This window comes from Colletotrichum tamarilloi, assembly GCF_030869305.1.
Source record: "Colletotrichum tamarilloi strain Tom-12 chromosome Unknown Scaffold_112.1, whole genome shotgun sequence".
NCBI classification, from domain to species: Eukaryota; Fungi; Ascomycota; class Sordariomycetes; order Glomerellales; family Glomerellaceae; genus Colletotrichum; species Colletotrichum tamarilloi.
The window spans coordinates 70,196-92,582 of NW_026849495.1; the positions used below are offsets into that span (position 1 = coordinate 70,196).

Below are 22,387 nucleotides of genomic sequence, written 5' to 3' on the forward strand. Positions count from 1 at the left end.
CTGCAGAGGATGGGTCCGTTTCATTCAAGACACATTGGTTTGATCGACTTTTCGAATAATGTCGAAGACAAAAAACAGCCTTCACTCACAAACGATAGACGATCGAGAGGACGACCAAGGACCCTTTGTGGGTGCTTCTGACTCTTTCCGGACCCAGGTCCGCTAATACAGCAGTATCGGAACGGATTGAGCTCTTCTTGGGGACCAAGTGTCGCCGAGTCAGACACCGCCCACCCACCTGTATCCTGCATCGCAACCGAGAGAGTCTGGAACGGGGACTGTTGAATCCTTCGCTCAGCTTCTCCAACGGTGGCATGCTATTGGTCGCAAATCCGATCAAATGGCGACCTCAAGCAGAAGACCAACAGTCAGACTGTTGAAACCTGGAAGATTTCCCCCTCAAAAGTTGTTGTGCCGTGTCATTGGCGCGTCCCATACCATTGGTGTCAGCAGAATGGCCCAGAATGTTGCGGCTGGTCCCAACTGCGTGGGAAAGGGGGGCTGGAGGGCCGACATGGGTTTGATGAGGGTTCAGAAATGCCCATCCCTGTGTACAAATGCTCCACTGGTCCCCGAAAATTCAGATGGATCGTGCCAGTGATTCTTTGAGAAGAGAAAAAACTTCTGGTAAAGTAAGGTTTTGGTCTCCATTGCGCAACGGATATACGCGCCGATCGACAACTACCTTATACGGCGGTAGCGTTCGGATACGGAGGAGCAACAAAAACCCACACTACCGGGACCCCGGAACATAGTTGACGGGAAGGAGACTGGACGAACCGGTTCTTGGTACGAAAACAGAGATCGAAACGCATCAGCCATCCCGTGTCTACCACGCCCGCGCGCCACTCCGCCTTCGGGAGACTGCAGAAAGGGATTCCTTCGCGTGGCCAAGCAGCAAAAGCAGACTCACGACACAGCCACGAGGCTTACTGTATTCCAGGGAGAAAAGAGGCCCGTGACTCGACCGACTAAAGGGAACGCCAACCGCGCGAAAGCTTTCGTGGCTCTTGCTTTTTGTGGTTGCCTGGTGGCACATGCATGGGCGATTTGGGTGTGTGTGTGAGACTGGTTGTGTGTCTTGTCTCTCTCCCGTGGGACCAGTCTATCAAGGGGGGCTGAAATTCCAGCTGGATCTCATCCAGCCATACGGACAGACATTTGACAGCGAACATGACGACGTTGCCGCAGCCCCTCGGCAGATTCGATGCGCGCCAGCGAACTAGCGCATCCTCCATCCCATCCTCCCTAAGCTCACCTCCACCTCCTCATCAAGCTCCTCAACCTGCATCAGAAGTAGTATCTCCCGTGTCACCAGAGTCAACAACTTCATCTCCGCAACTGGGATGGCACGCTCGAACAAACTCCATCCCTCGCAAACCCGTGCCGCTCACATCATTATTCGCACCGAACAAGTTCGGCCCATCCGTCCATGTCACGGAGACGACGCCCGAGGACGACACCACGGCACAGAAGACGACCACCCGCGGCCCGATGGACACGCATGGCATCGACCTGAGTTCGCTTAGCGGATCGGCGCATTACGGCGCTGATCCCACGTTCCACGGCCGGGAGTCGCCTGATGATTCTCCAAGAGAAGCGGATGCGCTTCACCACCACGGCAGCGGAGGCGGCGGAGACCAGCGCCATGATGCCCGTGCCGGCCTGCTGCAGAATGCGCAAGAATCTGTCTACGATGGGCATCGCTCACCTCCTGCCGGTGCACAGCAGCAGTACGAGCATGATCACGATCACGAGCCTCCAAAACCGCCGCCTTACGTCCCCGAGAACTATCTAGGCCCGCCAAATGACAGGAACAAGCCATTTCGAATGAAACGACCCCACTGCAACTGGCACTCATCATGGAACATGTACCTGTGGCTATTGCTCGGCATCGGCTGCGCCATCGGCCACCATGTCTACTATCACACCCTGGACGGCCAACCCGCGGACGACCAGGTGCGCATGCTTAGGTACGGCACGATCCTGGCTTTCGCTGCCAAGGCGAGTTTGGGTGCCGCCGTGATATCGGCATTCCAGCAGCGGATCTGGACGACTGTGAGATCGAGGTTTATGAGTATTGCCGCGCTGGATTCCATGTTCGCTGCTACGGAGAACGTTATTGCTTTTGTGAACTTAGAGTTTCTCAAGGGTGCCAAGGTGGCGGCTGCTTTGGCCCTGTTCGTCTGGTAAGCAGTCAAAAATCCAAGTTGATGAGAAATTATGAAGGAAATCTGCTCACACAGGTCATAGGCTTTCTCCCTTGGTGGTCATTCTCACAGCCAACACTTTGCTTGTTGAGCCCAAGACCATTCTGCAAAACACTACCTGCCCGGCTGTCCGCAGTCTGAATTTTGCAAGGGAGGACACTCACGACTGGCGAAAGCCCATCAAGATCGACGGCCGTTATGAGATGCCGTTGTCCATCTGGAACTCCACCAAGCCGGCGGACTCTGAGCCGGAGGGCTGGTTTGACTACTACACCGGGCCAAGTCCCAACTTTCAGCAGACCGCGACTCTCGGAGCTTTCCTGCAGGAAGTTGTCGCGCGTAAAAACGCCTCAACGGAGGTGTGCAGCAAGGGCTGGAACTGTACTTTCGAGATAGACTTCACAGCCCCGGGGTATAAGTGTAGCGAACAGGCCAGGGGAATCGGCTCGACACCCACGAACCTTACGCAAGAGTCTGGGCAGGCTCCCCCGCCGTTTGGAACGGATATTCTCATTCCTGAAGGAACGTACGCGTACTACGCCTTCACGAGCGGAGGAGAATACTCCACCACGCAGATGAAGGACGTTGAGATTGGGGGTATTCCAAAGATGAAGCCGCCATATCCTGAGCACATGGGAGCTCTTCGCACTGAGCCGGTCATCTGGATTGGTCACGTAGTTCCGCCCGACGCGGACCATCCGGCTTCATCAAAGGAAGAGGATGACCTAATGCAATACGTCCCCAAGATATTTGCATGCGAGCACTATGTAACGGAGTACACTGCCGTCTTCAACTACACCGACACTACACAGTCAGCATACATGAAGAAACACAACTTCACCATACCTGTCATCAATACAACCTACATCCCCGGCCTCGACGCGAACGATGGCACAGCAGACAACATCACTGCGACCCCGAAAGAAAACTACGTCGTCCCTCAAGATGTTGAAAGATACCGCCGCATCGCCGCGTACCATTCCCTGGGCTTTATGCTCCGCAAGTTCCTGAACGGCACTGTGCAGATTGACAAGCAATCCGCGAATCCGATGGCTAACACGGAAGCTATCCAGACGAAGCTCCTCGACCCGCGCAACAACTACTTTCCCGTCTTTGATCTGCAGGATATGGTGCAGGAATTCTACGAAGACCTCATCCTCTCCATCTTTTCGACCCCGCAGTTCCTTCCCGTCGTATGGGCTGCTCATCCGGATGAGGTTTCGGGCGGGCTGCGTGAGGGCGGCGTTGACGGGAATCATTCAGCATATCGTTTCCCCTGCCAGAAGTCGCGCATGGCCAACATGTACAGCTACCATGAACGTGACCTGTGGATCGTGTACTCCATCGCCATATTTCTAGCTATAATGGGCGTGATTGCTGGTGGGTTCGCGGTAAATGAGAATGGAGGTGTATTGAGGAACACGCGGTTCTCCAGCGTGGTGGCGGCGACGAGAGGCCCAGCGTTGGAGAAGGTCAATTGGGAAGGTCCCGATAGAGACAGAGGCGATGTACCCAAGGACGTGAAGAAGCTGAAGCTGGGATACGGCGTGATGGGTCAGAATGTTGGAGATGGAATGGGTCCGGATGGAGGAAGATACCCCCGCGCAAGAGATAGCATGCTCTGGTCGCCGAACGAGATTAGGTGCGGATTTGGATTGGAGGGCGATGTAAACCAGAGGAGGAGGGAAGGATCTTTATTCCATCGATAGCGGGCGCTATATTTTCAATAATTAGATTAATAATTATTCCCCTTCACATCTAACCATTAGAGGGCGATCTCAGTATCTGAAGCGATACGAGTTAGAACTTAGTGTAGAACCAAGTCATCCATGGGACATCCCTTATCCACCGAGGACGTCTTAGTCTTCTCAGTGATGATTTGACGGGTCAACTCCATCAGTTGATCAGCCAGAGCGTCGTCCTGAGCAAGCTTACTGCCCGGCTCAGGAATCGCTGGAGGGCATATGTATTGGCCGGATTCCTTCGTGGCGGCCGCCGCATATACCATCGACACGGCACCCTCCCATTGTGACTTCTTGAAAGGCTCCATTCCAACCGCCATAGCGTAACCTCCAAGAGGGTACCTACATTACGTCAATACGAAGCTTTGGGTTATTTAACCATTCAGATTGTAACTCACGGCTCGAAAATCTCCTCCTTGCTCATCTTGGTGCTCACAAACCCGGGATGAGTTGCGTTCATCAAAACGTTCGGATGCCCATTCTGCGTCACTTTCCGGTTGAAGTACCTCGCGTACAGGATACCTGCAAGCTTACTCCGACCATACTGACCGTTGGGACCCAGGTCGGTATTCAGCTCCTCCAGGCTCTCAAACTTGCAGTCGCTGGGGGTAGCCTGATGCGCATTGCTGGCTTGGTTCGCAATTCTCACAACGTCACCCTTCTCCGCCGTCTGCTTGATGAGAGGCAATAAATGCGACGTAAGAATGACATGTCCCATGTGATTTACGGCCATGTGACGGTCGACGCCGTAGTCAGTGAGCTGGTAGGTCATGATACCCCTCGCGGCATTGTTCACCAAGATATCAAGACGATCTGTATCGTTCTTGATCTTCTCGGCTACCTCCTTGACGCGCTTCCAGTCACCCATGTCGCACTGAAACCATTTCGTGCGCTCGGCCTTGTCGGCACCAAGGTCTTTCGCGATGGCATCCTTGGCGCCGTCAACAACGTCCTTGGAGACGGAGAGGATGTAAATCTTAGAGATATTGTGCTTGAGGAGAGTATACGTGACCCCATAGCCGATGCCTTCGCTGCCGCCGGTGACTACGGCTACCTTGCCTGACTGGTCGGGACATTCATCCAAGCTGAATTGGTGAGTTCCCAGCTTTGAGGCTGCTCCACCGAAGTTCTCGGCGATGGTGTTCTGACGATCTTGTTAATCCTGAGGTAGTTCAATAAACAGGGTCGATCTAATGAGTACTAACCTTGATGGTGTCCATGATTGCAGGGACTCTGAGAGCTCTTGTTGATTTGTAGCCCCGAGAGTTGACAGAAGGCGAGTAAGTTTGAGACCCAACAAGCAAGACCTTGGGGCGAGATGATACTAAAAACCAATTTCGCATCACCACACCGGTTGGAGTTCGCTTGCAAATCATTGGCGCCCGTCCGAATCGAATGATTTCATCCGTCTGTCACTGGATAAAACTCTTGGGCCTCTCTTGCTTCTGATTGCTTATATGGGAAAGTGGTTTGAGCACCATAAATCACCATCATGTCACTGTCTCATCGGTGATCGCAGCCGCATAGGGCTGCTTGATGACGCGCTGATGTCCGTGTTAGCGCATCCGGGCTGGCGTCTAGCCGCTGCATTCCGGGGCAAAAGCTCCCCAGAGGGACTAAGCCCTGCAGCTGACTACTGTAAAATACAGTTAAAATGCTTTTTAAGACTTAATCTAGCAATTTCTTCTAGGTATAAAATACGACTACCTAGTACTAACTCATAAGTAACTATCACGTAACAGGGATAATAACCGCATCTTACGAAGTGCCCGTTACGTACTAAATTACGTATCTATTTTAAATATCGTATATATAGACCTTTTCTTTTTATTTATTTCTATTTTAATATATTAAGTTACTTTTATTATACTCCGTATACTTATTATTATATATTATAACTCGTAATAGTTATAAGCCTAGCTCTTAGTTAAAACCTTATATTATAATAACGTATTTATTAATATAATTCTTATAATTTTTTTAAAATAATAAATATACTTATACTTACTTTAGTTTAAGTTAAATTAATTAATTATAATAATTAAATTAAATAGTTTAACGTACTTCGTATTATAAATAAGGGTATTAAGGTTTAAAAGTACGTTAATTTAAATATTTTAAATTTTAATATACTTCTTAACCTTTTTATAATACTTATTTTACTTTTTAAATTTAAATAATTAGTTATAACCCGTAATAAAAAAAAACTACGAGCTTACTAAGTATATTATAAAATATTTAAAAATGACTAAAAAAACTAAGAAATCCTCTATTAATAATTTCTAAATATAATTCTTAATATAACCCTTTTAACTTTTTTAAATATAAATAATTTATAAGACTAAGCTAAGTTTTTTTTTATAAAACTAGTTATACTACTTACTTTATATAAATAAATTTATTTTTATACTATACTTATAAAAAGGATTTATATACTTAAAAATATTTAAAAATAATAAGAAATTAATACTAAATATAAATAATTTAAAGCTTAAGAACGTAATATTATTAATATATATATTAAACTCCTTACTTAGTAATTAGTAAAATTAGTTAATACTACTTTTTATAAATACGTATTTTAAAAAATTATTAAGGACGGCCTTAAGTTTAGTATATAACGAATTATTAAATAATTAAAATAAGAACTTTAGCTTTTTAAAGTAGTAGTTAAGAATATAGTTCGAGAAGAATACTAATAAGCCCTTAATAAAACGAGGACTAGAATTAATCCCTAATACTAATATAAAAAGTAATAATTTACTTATTTTTAAACTAAAACGTATAATATTTTAAAAATTAATAAAGAGATTATTATACTTAACTTCTTAGTTATAGTTAAGTCTAAACTTAACCCTATATAGAGCTAACGTATATATAAGACTTTTAATAAATTAATAACTTTTAAAATATATATTAAAACCCTCGAAGAGATTACGTATATATTTAGTTTAGTAACTTAGGATATATATATTAAACGGCTTTTAAATTAAAAAGGGGCTTATTTTATTTTTATTAAACGCTCTAACTTAGTTAATAACGTAAATAATAAGAGTAATATTATATATTTTTATAATTATATATACTTATAGCGCTTTTTAATATATTAAAAACTAAAATAGGTATTTATAAATCGAAACGCTAGTAAATTATTAATATAAATATTAAAAAGCTATATAAAAAAAGTCCTCGCTATTATTAAATTAAGTAAATAGAAATTATTTTATAATAAGCTTAAGAAAGCTAGTTAGTTAAAAAATAATAGAACCCCCAAAAAACCTAGATTTTTAAAAAAATCCTCTAACTAACTTATAACGAGCTTATTAATAAACTAAAACGAGGGTTACGTAGTTACTATATTTATAAAAAATTAGGACTTAAAAATAAACGTACTTTTTAGTACCCCTATAAGTAATACTTACCCCCTTTTTTAAAATATAGTAATAAATAGCTATAAAGTAATATATTTAGTTAATAATAAGAGCTTATTTAAATTTAAAAGTTACGTATTATTAAATAATAATAACTATATTAAATTAAGAACTATTATATTACTTATTATTATACGTAATACTCGTATTATAAAGGGCGTTTTAAATAGACTTAAAAAAAAAAAAACTTACGATTTAAAGTTTTAAAACGTTACTTATATTAAGGGATTTTATATTAATATAATCTTAAAAACTTTACTAAATAAAAGCGTATTTTAGTATTATAGTTTAAATTATATTTTATAATAAAAAACGCTTTATAAGAGTACTATTAAAAAGTAGCTTATTTAAAAAAATAATTTAGTTTTTTTTAAATATAAGCTCTTTTAATCCTATCTTTTTTTTATAAATTTTAAGCGTATTTTATAAAGCTTAGTTAGTATTATATTACTAATTAGTTATAGAAAATTTTATTATTTATATTAATATACTTATAAGAGGTTTAATAGTGCGCTTCTTTAGTACTTTAAAATAGGTTATTTTAAACTTAATACTTTTTATTAATTACTATATAAAACTCGAGGTATACGTATTAAACTTTTATTATAAGTTAAGTATAAAATATATATATTATTTAATATTAAAATAGTAATTTTAAAAAGACTATTTTTAAAAAGAGCTTTATAGCTATAATACTATATATATTAAGATCTCTTTTATTTTAAACTATTTTTTAGTAAACGATAATATATATTTATAGTTTTTAACGAATATAATAAGTAGCTTAGGGGGTTCTTTTTAAAAATTAAAATAAAAAAAAAAGTACTTTTTATATTATAAAGCCTCGAAATAATAATTCATTATTAAAAAGGGACTTTAATTTATTTTTTTAAAAGTAATAATAAGACTGCTTTTTTAATTATAAACGTTAAATACGTATATAAAACGTAGTATAATAAACTAAGAATTAGAATAGAACTTTTATTTTTATATATAAAAAAACCTATAAGTAATATAAAAAAAGTAAGTTAACTCGTAATTATTAAAGCTTATAAGATACGCCTTTTTACGAACTTCTTTACGAATTTATAAAATAAAATAGTATTAATAATAATTATTATTTATAATATTACTTTATAAGAAGTTAATAAAGGAGATTTACTTATTATAATAAAAATTAATTAATAAAAATAGTATTAATATTAATAATAAACGGGTTACTAAGTACGGGATTCTAAATTAATAACCCCGTACCTTGGTAGTCTTTATATATATAGTTACTAAGTATACCCTTTTTATAGGGATTATAAAAGGGATATATATTAAAAAGAGTTTAAAGTATTTTTTTATAAATATATAAAATACTTAGTTAAATATATATTAAAAACGTATAACTTATATAAGGTCTAGGTACCCGTACTTAAGTAGGTATTTATTATAAAAAATATTAAATTTAATAAAAAAGTTTTTTATAATCCTATATATAAGGAGTAAGCTATTATAAGTAAGTAAGTAAATTTAGTAATCTAAGAAATATAAGAACTTTTTAATATTAATAATAAGTTAGTTTAAGTACTTAGGGAAGTAGATTTAGATTTTAGAAATATTAGTACTTAAGATAACTTTATAATCGAGGATAGTATTATTATTAGATTTTTAATTATTTAGGATACTAAGTAACTAATAAACGTATTTTAAAGTGCGGTTAATAAGGTTAACGAGGCTAATATAATTTTATTATTATTATTAACCCCTAAAATAACCCCTTTATATAAGCTCGGGGGTAGGGGTAAAAAAGGGGATATAGTAACTAAGTTATAAATAGTTTTGCATAGTTTATAGTTTTTTTTATAAACGCTTATATATATTATAGAGGTTTTTAAGCTTTTAATTCTTAACGGCTCTTAATAAAATACTAAAGTATATAGTAAATAAGGTGCTAATTATAAAGAAGTAATTTTTAATATTAAAGTTAACGTTAATAAGGAACCCTTATAATAAACTTTTATTATTATATAAAAATAGAGTTTATAAGAACTGCCTTATTAAGTACTAAGTAAAGCTTTATTAAGTCCTAGATATTTAAACTAGGCTTATAGACCTTTATAACGCTTTAATAGTAGTATTTTTATAACGCTTTTATATTCGAATATAAAAAATAATAATTACTATAACTATTATTAAGACTACTTTTTTTTTATTTCTATACTTAATTAATAAAAAGCTATAGAGAAAAGTAATATAAGATATATAATACTTTATTAAATAATAAAAAGAGTAGTTTATAGGACCTATTTAGAGCGCTCTAGAGGAGTTTAGAAACTACGACTTATTAAAATTAACTTTTAGAACTTACTAAAAAAGTTTAGTAATATTAAATATTTTTTATAATAATTATAAAAGCTACTTAGGGATATTATAAATATAAAAATAAAAAAGCTAAGGGATATTAGTATATAAAAAGAAATTAATTATAATCTTAAATAAGGGATCTTATTTTTATTAAAATAAGTATATATTTATAAATATAATATTAATAACGAGGTTTACGAAGTAAAAGTATATATATATATAAGGGGGGATATATAACTACTTAACCTTTTATAAAATACGTATACTTTAACGCTCGTTATAAAGGCTTTTAGGTTTATAATAATAATAGCTACTTAATTCGATCTTAAAGCTAACTAATATAATACTATTAATCCCCCCAACAGAGCAATCTACCGGGGCCGTACTATATATTACGTATTAGGAAAAACTGGGTATATTACGCTCTATACCTAATTACTAATTAAAACTCCTAACCTTCTGCTACGTAATTTTAGCTACTTATAGGGTAAACTTTACCTACTTTAATACGCACAGGACCTCCTAGTACTAGCCCGCGTGGGTAGCTAGGTCTAGTATAATCTATTTTTTTATATAAGTATTATTATTACCCGGGGGGTCCTATAAGAGCTATTTAAGGCGCTAGCTTATTACCCTAACCCTATATACCTCTAGCCCGTTTATCGTAGCTATTATAACTAAGCCGGCGTTAATATACTAGATCTTAATATCCGTACTAGCCTAGCTATTTACAGCGCCTATAATATTACTTAGCCAAATTCCGTACCCCCAGAAAGTACTTCGCTACTTTTTAGGCGTACTTACGTTAGTTACAATAGCTATAGCATCGAGCTAGTCAAAGAGGGCGCCTAGCCCGAGAGGGGTAAACTTATCGATAGGTATCTTTGGAGTAGGTTCTCGTTAAGGTAGTATTTTAACTAGCTAACTTCTTAACTAGTTATCTAACTAGCTATCTAGGTAGTGGTTTGTATATTAATAGGTTTGTTTAGTAGATTTATTTAGTAAATTTATTTAGTAAATTTATTTAGTAAATTTGTTTAGTAAATTTATTTAGTTTAAATAAAGAGTAGCTTTGGGCAATATTAAAAGCGATAAGGATAAAAAGAATCTTTACGAGCTTTAATACAAAGAGTAGTAAATATTAGCTTATTTAGCCCTTTTTTTAGAAACCTCTACGTTACTATTAAAGTTTAGAACCTCTACGGTTAAGGAAGGCTACTTCTAACTATTGCGGCCAATTATTACGGCCGATTATTATAGCTAACTATTACAGCCGACCTCTATTATTAACTTTTCTAGCTAGCGCCGCTATATAAGTATATTACTTAGCCTATTATTAGTAAGTAGTAGGGTAGCTTGCCTATCCCGAATTAAATAGCGGTTTTTATATCGAAATTATTATATTACGTTAAGCGCGTACTTAGGATATATTACGCATATTATATAGTTAAAAAGTATATTATATTATATGATTTCTTTTAAAAGCGTAATCCCGTTAAGGTCGATCTTTTGTACTTATAAAGCCAGAAAAAAAAAAACTACTATATAATACTATTAATATATTTTTTAACGTACTTCTTAAGAGCGAGAAACTAATAATTATTAAACTCTTAGAGGGATATAAAGTTATTAATAAAATAAGTAAACTTTAATATATTTTATATAGCTTCCGAGACTTATTAATTCTCTAGTTCTAAATTTTTATTTTTATATTTCGTAATATAAATATAATATATAGTTATAAAGAGATTTATATTTATTAAATTATAAATAAAAAAGTAATACTAGTATTTTATATTAATAATTTTATTATTTTATATTATTAAAACGACCGAGAGGTAGCTTAGGGGATTATTAATAATATAAAAAAATATATTAATTTTAAAAAAAAATAGACCGATTAATTACTTTTATAAAATACGGATTTTATAAAATCGTACTATTTATAAAGTTTATTTTATTTATAATATATATATTAAGCGAGTTACTAAGCACTTCGATTTTATAAATTTATTATATTTAATAACCCCCCTTTTTTAAGATAAGTTTAAATTAAACGAGGGGTAAGTAATAAAAGAGGAAATAAAGAGCTATTAAAAAAAAGTTAGAAGTATGCTTTATATAGCTATTATAATTAGACTAGACGTTACTTTTACTTACTTATAATTATTACGGTTCTTAACTAACTTAAATATAACTTATATTAAAATAATTAACTATTATATCTAATATTTTTATATAATAAGATATTTTATACTCTATTATAGTAATATACTAAGTATATAATTATTATTTTTAATTAAAAATATTAGTTTTATAAATAACGAGGTAATATAACGATTATTTTAGGGATATATAATATTCCTTTTTAGCGGCCTAATTTAATAAAAATTAATACGCTAAGTAATAGTTATAATATTAATTACCGAAGCTAAGCTTTTTTATTTTAAAAAAATTATAAAAGAGATTATAGTTCTAAAGTACTTTTTTAAAAATATTACCCTTAACTTAATAGAAGTATAGTTAGTTAATTATAATAATTAATAAACGATTTAACTTATTATAAAAAAAGGGGAAAAAATAGCTACTCAACTTTATTATATTAATATATAAAATATATAGCTAAGATAAGAGTATACTAAAAGTAGTTTCGAGGTTACTTATATATTAATAAAAGATATATTAATAAATAAACTTATTAAAAACTTTTTATAAGCTAAGTTTAAATATTTTTATATACTTTTTAACTTTTATAATACGCAAGAAGTTATTATAAATAATTAAAATAGTTAGAAATAATTAATTTAGGCTATATTTAGAAAAACTTAATATTTAAAAATAAATAATAAATAAAACTTAGAGTACGGCCTAGAGGCTTAAAATAAATAAAATAAAACTTTTTTTTAATTTAAAAACCTAAACTCCTAAAATAACCTTATTTTATAAAATATATATATATAAAAATAAGACCTAAGCTTATACTTATTATTTAAACTCTTAGTTTATAAAGTATATAATTATTAAAATTATAACGTCGTTAGTAAAGAGGGTAAGTATACGTACTAAGAACTATATTTTATATACTTTAAAATTTATAAAACTAGGAATAATAAGGAGTAAAACGATTATTAAATTAATAATTTAGGGTATAAGAGTAAGTAGCGTAATAAGAAACTAGTTATAAATAACTATAATAAGTATAATTAATAATATAAATATACTTAAAAAAAGAGGTAGGGGGCGCATAAAAAAGAAGTCCTCTATATAAAACCTAATATAGTTTTTATATATTTTTTTATTATTTTTTATATAATAAATAATAATATAAAGCTTACTAATTTCTTATTAAAATTATAATTATAAGTACGTTTTTTAATAATAAAAAAAAATAATATATTTATAATAAAGGGAGTATTATTTATAATAGCTTTAATAAGGGCCTAGGTTATTAGCTATATAATAATTAGTATATTAATATACTCTTTAACTAAATAATTATTAAAGTAGTACGTATATTAGTTACTATTTTTTATAAAATAACGATTATTATTTTTAAAGTTAGTAAACTAAAGGGCTATTTAAAAATGGGGTATATATTATATTAACTATTCCTTAGGAGCCGCTTTCTTAAGCTTTTTAGGGACTAAATATACGTTAATTAAGCTTAGAATAGTAAAAAAAACTATACTTATTATAAGGGGTATTTTAGTTTCTTAGCATTTCTTTTTTATTTTTTATTACTTTTTTAAAAAGAGCTAGTTTTATATTTTTTAAATTTTAAAATATTATTAAAAACGAACTCTTAAAATAATAATATATAATATACTTTTTTTAAAGGGCTTAATATTTAAAATATTCTTATTTTTATTTTTAAATTCTAAGGGGGGGATAAATAAAAGCTTTTTAAAGCTCTTATTATTACTATTTATTTTATTATTACTTTTATTATAATTATTAATAAGAGCCTCGAACTTAATAGAGTTTTTAGTATTTCGAATAATAACCTTAATATCCTCTTAGCTAGGGAGAAAGAGCTTAGTAACTAGGCTTTAATAAGTAAATAAGAGGTTATAGGGAGGAATAATAACCTAAAGGGGCTCGTTAATATTATTACCTATTTAAACTCTTAATAAACTATATAATACGTATATAAGAAGTATTATAAAAATTATATAAAACTTATTATTATTTTTAAATATATTAAATATTTATATTTAAAATAAAATTAATAAACGATTTAATAATATAAGTATACGTATATAATAAACGGGGGTACTTATAATAATTATAAAAAGGTTAAAAAAAAAAAATAATAGCTAAGTAACGTTATAAGAATTTAAATATACGCGAGGTAATTAAGTAGCCTCGCCCTTAGTAATTTATATATTAAAAGTAATAAAATATATACTATTTTAGGTTAGGATTTTATTTATTTTAAATAAAAGGATATATTTATAATAAACGCGGTTTAAAAAACGTATATCCCTTATACTTATTTGTTTTTATTTATATTTAACTAAATCGGGCTTTTATAAGGGTATTTAGAGGTTTTATTTTAAGTATAATAGCTCTTTAGTAGTAGTAATTAGGGGGTATATTACGTAATAGGGATAGTAACCGTATTTTATAAAGTACTTATTATATATTAAATTACGTATTTATTTTAGATATCGTATATATAGACCTTTTCTTTTTATCTATTTCTACTTTAATATATTAAGCTACTTTTACTATACTCCGTATACCTATTACTATATACTATAACTCGTAATAATAACTAAGGTATCGTAATAGCTGCGCAGTAGTTGCACAGAAGGGTAGTGCCGCACTGTATATCGAAGCGTCGTTAATATAGCTTTTCAGACATCACAACGACCTGCCAATGCTTGCTCCTACGCAGGAGATTCTCCCAGCCGAATCTGCAAGCAGATGACATGGACCCAGTCCTTTTCATATAACCTCACAGCGAAGGTCGACCAAGGTACTCAAATACAGAAAGTAGCCATAAGAATTCCTTATACATCCGATGATTGAAATGAAGGTATGTTGCCGTCGAATCGTTCAATGGCTTGTTTCTCCTCCAGGTCTTGCCTTGAATGAAGGCACCGAGAATTGGGCCTGTTCAATCAGAAGCAAGAAAGGACGACATACCTACATGTACATAGGATTGAGTTTACTGTCGTGTTATCAAGCCCTTGATTCTCTGTAAATTGAGATCAACACATGTGTATCAAGGAAGACAGTGGCAATGCTACTATCGGGCTACGTTGATATCAGCCAACATACTTTAAATAGTCTCGATGGGGGACTCCAGGTGAACGGGTGAATGTACCAATGGTACAAACATATCGTCACAAAGTCGATCCTCTTCATGGCAACTGAGTGCAGTGCTGCTGAGAACTACCTCCTCAGATGCCCCTTCAGACGACTGTTGGCTGTGAAACCTTAGAAAAAACTGGTGCTTCGGTGAGCTAGATCGGTCTTGAAATCAGGAAAATCATTCCATTGACGTTATTTTATAAGGGGTGAACGACTTATCTTGGTCGCCTAGAATCGCACCCAAAATCTAAGCAGAAACCGCTGCTTCATAAATCAAGCCTCTCATATCTCAGTCAATCATGGGCACTCGAAGAAATACCTGCTTGAAGTACTCTGAATTTGCGCCTTGCTCGTGATTTCGTATTGTTATACCTTACTTCGAGTTGCAGTAGCACAAAGTACCAGGATTGCGTTACCAAGATAGTACATGTAGTTTTGTTGGAAATATTAGCCCTGGTTTATGATGGTATTCCATCAATTTCAGAACATCAGCATTTCCAACTTTCGGGGTAACATATTCCCAATGCGAGAGAGAGTTGAATTTAATTACCATGAATGAACAAAATCAATATGTTCCTGAGATTAGAGCTCAATCAGATGGAACATAACATGCAATAAACCCTCATGTGATCGCTTTCCACTTTCAATTGCCAAGTGACACCCTCTATCTAGTCGCCGAGAAGACTCACCTTTGCATCGGCGCGAGGTCCTCGACCACGGGGTATCTTAATTAGTCATCATGGAGTTCTATAGCATCATATCTGAAAATAGATGTGAAAACGCATTTGAACGGTTTCGCAATCGCAACGACAGTTGGCGAGTGACTCGCTGTCACAAGGTTCACCGCACCAACTAGATTCGCAGAGCATGGTAATGTCCTGAAACTACTATGAATGTAACTTCACTCCGGAACCCAGGTTGCAACCGACTTTGCCGCGAGCACTCGTTGAGAGTTTGCCAACTTTTGCGTCCATCGATCGCGGGCAGAGAATCGATGGGGTGTAGCAGGGCCACCAACGTCTCCAGGATAAACATCAGGTGACTAGCTGTGCTTGGACCTCGCTTTCGACTTGGCCGATCACTCGCAAATCGGTTATTGTTGCCAGGCTGCAGGGCCCTCGTGCGAACATGAATATCGGCGTCAGTATCACCGGGTGGTTGTAATTGTAACCGCGATAACGAGGGAAGAAGCAAACAATTCCTAGACTGATATCTCTTGGAGGCACAATCCTGGTTGTTGCGAAATGTTGTGGCGTCTCCTTGAAATGCCAACGGCTTCAGTGCAACCTCCACAGGGGTGTACCGTGTTACAAGTGGTGATATTGTCCTGTACGCCACGAAGCTTCTTAGCGACGGGACGTCATTTCGATCCCTATAAGGTTTGGGAGCTGCCGGCTCCAGCAGAACGGCTGGGGCCGTCTTGGGTGATGTGGGAAGAGAAGTGAGAGAGTCATTGTTGAAAGCAACCCCGCAATGTGCGACTACAGCAGTATTTGAGTACCGGTATCAAAAGACAAGGCGGCCAGATCTGATAACGTCGGCATCCCACCTCTGTGGTTTATAATGAGCGAGAGTAATGTTAGAACTGGGAACATATGAAGCACGCCATAGCGTTCATGGCTTGCAAACGGCGAGCGACAGGCTTGGACCCACACTCATAGTTTAGCTCCCAGGAGAAATCTCACTGAGTGCGAGACTCAAATCTCATCTTCCTGCGTACCATGTGGTCAGCTCCTCTGGACTGGAGCTCTGAGACAGTAGTAATCTGTCCCGGAATTCCGGAGATTTGACAACTTTGACAGCGGCAAAGGGGAGTCACAATCGCTAATCCTGCGCACCGAACAACGTTGTTCCCGAATACCGCGACATTACCGAGCCTACCTGGGCAAAGCGCGCCAGGACGGCACGGCTGCTCACCTGGATGGACCAAGACAGTCACCCTATGGGCGACTTGCCATCTGTTAGATAATAGTTTGCTTTTAACACTGCTTCAACAGCTCTCAAGCTCGTTGAAAAGCCGTTTTTGGTCCACATATGCCCGGTGGCAGCCCGCCTGGCCCGGCATCTAAGCCTCTTTGGGAGTTTCTGTTACTAAATATGACGTGGGGCCTCCCCAGTCAACACCAAAGCGAACAGTCAGCCGGTCGTTGTAGATGCTGAATCTCCGCGGCACTAATGGCCGTTAAAGCTGATGCAAGATCCCCAGATCCCGTGTCTGGTTTGGGATGGGATCGAATTGGATGAAATGTGAATGGGCCGTGTTGCTGTCACTTGTCAACTCGTCCCTTGTTTGGTCCAGTCTGCTCTCACCACGCTGCTGTGTAACGTTTTTTTTTTTTTCACGATACCACCACTGCCTGTGCGTGGCTTGTGCTGTCATTTCAAACGGAAGTTAGCATTCTCATCGACAACTATTGCCGAAGAATACGTAAGTACATTCAAGTTCAAGTTGTCAAATGAACGAAAGAAAGGTTGCTGAAAAGAAGCAGAAAATAATAGCCCTCCGACTCTGCATGCTTCTGAAAGGGCAACTCATGTTCTGTCCCCTGGCATAGTGGCTCCGCATCCCCATACAATCCAGTCCTACCCCGGACTTGGCGCAACGACGATCACATAATACCCGATGTTGCGCTGCAACCCAAGGAATTGGGACTTCGACATTGATCGATATCTCAATCCCTTTGTTCCGCCACCTCCTTGGAAATATCTCCCATACCCTATCTCTCACTGTTTTGGCTACCGCAAGTCGAAGCCACAGAATGTTGGGAATCTCGTTTCGATCTTCTGGGCCTGTATTGGCGTCTTTTGCGGCGTCGCCGTAGTCTCCATCGTCTCCCGCCAGATACCGTCCTTCAGAGACCATGGTGCGCCCATTATTGTGGGCAGTTTTGTAAGTATATCCCCCCTTTCATGTCGAAATCTGCGCACATTGCATGTATCCCCACCTTCCACAGACCGAGCATGATTACGGAGCAGCACCGTCAGGGGGTGATGGGTAATAGAGGCTCGGACCTCAACTCCCTCATCCCGTTTCATAAACCTCTCGGGTGACGACACCGACCGACCACTGCCACACCAGCACACCGGCACCTCACCGGCCAAGAAGTGACGCTCAGTAACGTAACAGACTGGCTGACTCGTTCTCCCTTCCCGATACAGGGCGCAGCCGCCGTTTTAGAGTTCTACTCGATCGAATCGCCCCTCTCTCAGCCCCGTAACTCAGTCCTCGGTCAACTCCTCTCCGCCCTCGTAGGGGTAGCGATCTGCAAGCTGTTCCAGCTGAGCCCGCACTTTGATTCCATTCGCTGGCTGGGAGGAGCCTTGTCGTGCGCCTTGGCGACGACCGTTATGGCGCTTACGAAGACGGTTCACCCCCCTGCTGGCGCGACGGCACTGCTCGCCGTCGTCGATGACGGTGTCGTACACTTGGGATGGTTCTTGGTGCCTATTGTGCTCCTCGGCTGTGCCTTGATGCTGGTCGTCGCATTACTCATTAATAATATCCAGCGGCGCTTCCCACAGTATTGGTGGTCGCCCGAGGATGTTCGGCTACACCGCGTGCCTTGGAGGCGCCATGTGGGCGATGTGGAAAGCAAAGAGGAACCAAAACCTGATGAGGCTGATGGGCGGAGTAGGAGTGATTCTACAGTGAGGGAAGATGCGGTACTGATCATGAGGCCTGGTGAAGTGCTTGTGCCAGAACACATGTTCATCACACCCGAGGAAAAGTTGTTCTTAGAAGAATTGAGTAATCGGTTATGAGCCACATTCAATAGCAATCTATATATTTGCGAGGCTATGAAACCAAAGCATACTGTTTCGTAAAAGTAGTTTCTTGAGAAAACCCAGATCTATGTTCATTTCCCAGCACGAAGTGAGTCTTAGCTGTCAAGCGCCACCCCTTACTCTGGTTTCTCATCATGAGAAAATACGTTCTCGTCATTTTGCCAGGAGATAGTAGTTCCCGGTGACACGTTGCAAATCATTATCAGAAATCATCATTATCCACATCAAATTCTCCCTCATTATCGTGCCGGTTCTGTCGTGTTTCTTTGTCGTTAATTGTCTGGCTTCAACCTTGCTTGGCAGACTTTGTGCGAGACATGCGCAATTCTGCCAGCTTTGCGGGGTTCTGAGTAGGATCATTCTCAGGGTCACCGTCTGCACCGGGGTTGGCCATCTCATACTCCAAGGTCTTGATGAACTTGTAGAAGACGACAGCAATGATTGTGCCAAGGAAAGGCCCGACCCCTGAGACAACCAAGATTAGCTTTCCACTAGTCATGAGGGAGAAGAAGTCAAAAATACAAAAAGAAACTTACAGTAAATCCAGTGTTCAGGGTCGAAGGTTGCCGTGATGACGCAGGGTCCAAAGCTTCGTGCCGGGTTGAGCGAACCACCCGTGAACTGAACACCAACCAACTCGGCGATGAAGAGCGTCAGGCCAATACCGACAGGAGCAATGAAGGTGGCTCTGTGCTTCTCCTTGGCGAGCATAAAGATGGTGAAAACCAGCTCGGCCGTCAAGATGGCTTCGATGAAAACACCCTGGACCAGTGAAGCACCACCGCCTAGTGTCGTACGAACGTTGAAGTTCTCGGGGAACAGAAAGCGGACAATTACTGATGCAAGCATGCCGCCCAAAATCTGAGCGACGAACAAGCAAGCAGCACGGGATGCGGGGATAGCCTTGACGAGGAGCATGCCGAGCGTAACAGCTGGGTTGAACAAGCCGCCACTGATACGGAAGAAGACCCAGACGTTAACCATGAGAGAAAAGCCGAAGATAATGGAGATGTAGAGCAGAGTGCCGGTGTTGAATCCCGTGGAAGCTCCGGTAGTAGAGTTGCTGTCTGAAGGGTTGCTGGAGTTGTTGGAAGCGGACTTGATATTGGCAACCTCTGTGCCAGCGAAGGCGAAGAACAAGAACATGGTAGTGCCGACGAGCTCGCCGAGACTTGCGACGAAGTGGTTCTTCAAGTCCGAGTTCATCCACTGGGTGAGAGGCAGACGCATAACCTGGGCCTTCTCTTCCCTGGACAGGTTGTGCCAGTCAATGCGAGCCTGTTCGCCGTTGGTGCTGCGAACAGCGACACCGCTGCGCGGGTATCCCGCCATCTCCTCGTCGTACATCCTGCGAGAGGGCGGTCTGCCGCCGTAGTCACCGGGCTCGTAGGAGCGAGTCTCCTCGTAATAATCTTTGGTTTCCGTCTGGGGGTCGTAGTTGAAGTACGGTTGAGGACGGTTCAGGTGCGCGCGGGGAGGGCGCGTTCGAGGTGCACGACCTCCGCTGTAGTCTGGATGACGGTCGTTGGTTCCCCAATAACGATCCGTTTCCGAATCGTCGTCGTAGTCCCCGAAACGGGCGCTGTCCTTCAGTGGACGGGTGGACTTTGTAGAGACACCAGTGGGCAAGGGGTCGTCTACTGATTCCCTCTGCCGTGTCTGGGTGTTTGTGCGACGGAGAGGGACTGAACGTGAGCCCCCTCTTGAAGGTTGTTGGGAGTGTGATGGTACAAATCTTGGTGATTGGATTGGGTTCTCGTCGTCAGAGAAGGAGTTTGGATCGACTGCTGTTGCTGGTGATACTGGAGAGGGTTCACCCTCAGGTGCCTTGAGTGTTCCTGTCTGCTGGGCTGACATGATTTGATCGAAGTCGCGTGTCAAGCGCAGAGACGAGGAAGGAAGTATTATAGAGCCGGGGGGGACTTGAATAGTTAAGTCCGCCGTAGTGAAAGCGTTGTTGAGAGAGTTTTGACTCTCGAGTAAGCTTGAGTCTCGTCGTCTGGTCTTCAAGTGGGCTTGATGTTTGAAGAGCACCATGAACCCGTGTTCCGAAGGTGTCCGAAGGCATAATATACCTCTGCTCTCAAACTCAAATGGATGCCCAACCAGCCCTCTCTTTACCTCGACGTCACCGCATTTTTCGGTTAGTTAGGCCTTGATTTCCTTCGTCTGATCAGCCACCGACTTAGTTTCGACAAGGACCGCGGGGACATTGGATTGCGAAATAGGCAATGGTGGGATGGGGAGGTTCGACAAGGGACCGTTGAGCCTCCATTGTCCTCCCAAAGTGCTTCCAGAGTGCTCTGCCTGCCTCTAGCTCGCGGGGGTCACCGATCCCACGGACGTGAGTGGTCGGCACACCGGGCAGTGCGGAGGGCGGAAGTCATGGATAACCCCAGAGCCGATCTCATGCACGCGAATCTCGCGGCCGGGTAAGGCTTGCTGATGTGCCCCGGCGAGAGCGAGGGATATGGGGGGAAGTTGAAGCCGAAATCCCGGACGGGTGACGTCAAAATCAGACTGAAAATGGTGGGATCACATCAACCCAAGTGTGTAGGAGCTGAAGGGACGGGGTGAAACGAGGTCCAATTTTGAGGCAAATGAGGCATTGCGGCGTCTGTGTGGTTGGGGTCTAGAGGTATAAAACTGGGCGTTAACATGGGCTCAGAGCTGGGATCATCGACGTTTAAACTCAGGAGACCCAAGGCGCTAGTGCACCACCTTTGACACGTCGACTGCAGTATCCTTGTATGACAGCTTCACGATTGTGGCCTCTGGAGTTAGATCCCAGAAAGATCGGGAGACGCTAAGCTGCCACTTCCAGAACACCCATAAGAACTCCAACTATGAGCTGAGGGGCTCTAGCCCAGTTTTCCTCGCCAGGGCCCTGGCATCGCCGGATGAGACGAATTGAGGGCTGGGAAATACGGCGCGTCACCGGGTGTCGGGACGGACGGTACTGTTGAATCGTTAAGGGTTCAGAACCGAGCACGACGATCCATCGTCTGGGGTTTGGAAACGTCGCATCGCTCCACCATCACCACTGGGTTTCTTTGGCTTTCGGGTGGCCTTTAACCCTTGGTACAGATGATCGCCCAACTTTAACGAAGGGTCCGAGAGGAAAATTGCGCGATATGGCTTTCTTGGCCTTGTCATTCGAAATGGGGCAGTTTTCACACGAACGTTGAGTTGAGAAGAGCCGATGGTGGTGTGGCTCGGATGAGAAGCAGACTGGATGGAGTCAAACGAAGAACCTGGGACGGTGCCCCGTGTGGCTCTATACCAGTCCCAATGCCTACCACCCTCTTTCGCGAGCCTCTTCCTCTCTTGGGCGATCATTTCGCACCTGCGGCCGTTTGTTCTTCTGTTCGGCTGGATTGTCAGACCGCCGGCGGGAGACGGAAGAAATGACGGCAACTTTCAAAGAGTTTACCTGTCGCAAACTAGACTTCTAGTGCAAATGGCAGCTCCGTTAGATGTCTGGGCGTCAATCAGTCTGTGAAAATTACGGGTTGCCAGGTTCAACGATTGCACCGTGCCACACGCC

At 39.7% G+C, this 22,387-nt stretch overlaps 4 protein-coding genes across 4 annotated transcripts; 2 read left to right on the forward strand and 2 right to left on the reverse strand.

The window, feature by feature from the left end:
- Positions 1-454: 454 nt before the first annotated feature.
- Positions 455-3,919, forward strand: CTAM01_14078 (uncharacterized protein; the record flags this gene model as incomplete). The annotated part of the gene is made up of 4 exons (XM_060530079.1): positions 455-487; positions 701-1,062; positions 1,146-2,189; positions 2,254-3,919. The coding sequence occupies 4 exons, from the start codon at positions 455-457 to the stop codon at positions 3,917-3,919; spliced, it is 3,105 nt and encodes a 1,034-aa protein (XP_060375361.1).
- Positions 3,920-4,017: 98 nt separating this feature from the next.
- CTAM01_14079 (retinol dehydrogenase 12) lies at positions 4,018-5,328 on the reverse strand (the record flags this gene model as incomplete). The annotated part of the gene is made up of 3 exons (XM_060530080.1): positions 4,018-4,294; positions 4,351-5,096; positions 5,158-5,328. 3 exons carry the CDS (start codon positions 5,326-5,328, stop codon positions 4,018-4,020), a joined length of 1,194 nt encoding a protein of 397 aa, XP_060375362.1.
- A 12,349-nt stretch (positions 5,329-17,677) lies between these two features.
- Positions 17,678-18,816, forward strand: CTAM01_14080 (HPP family protein; the record flags this gene model as incomplete). The annotated part of the gene is made up of 2 exons (XM_060530081.1): positions 17,678-17,944; positions 18,214-18,816. The coding sequence occupies 2 exons, from the start codon at positions 17,678-17,680 to the stop codon at positions 18,814-18,816; spliced, it is 870 nt and encodes a 289-aa protein (XP_060375363.1).
- A 310-nt stretch (positions 18,817-19,126) lies between these two features.
- CTAM01_14081 (MIP family channel protein) lies at positions 19,127-20,697 on the reverse strand (the record flags this gene model as incomplete). The annotated part of the gene is made up of 2 exons (XM_060530082.1): positions 19,127-19,305; positions 19,377-20,697. 2 exons carry the CDS (start codon positions 20,695-20,697, stop codon positions 19,127-19,129), a joined length of 1,500 nt encoding a protein of 499 aa, XP_060375364.1.
- Positions 20,698-22,387: the final 1,690 nt, after the last annotated feature.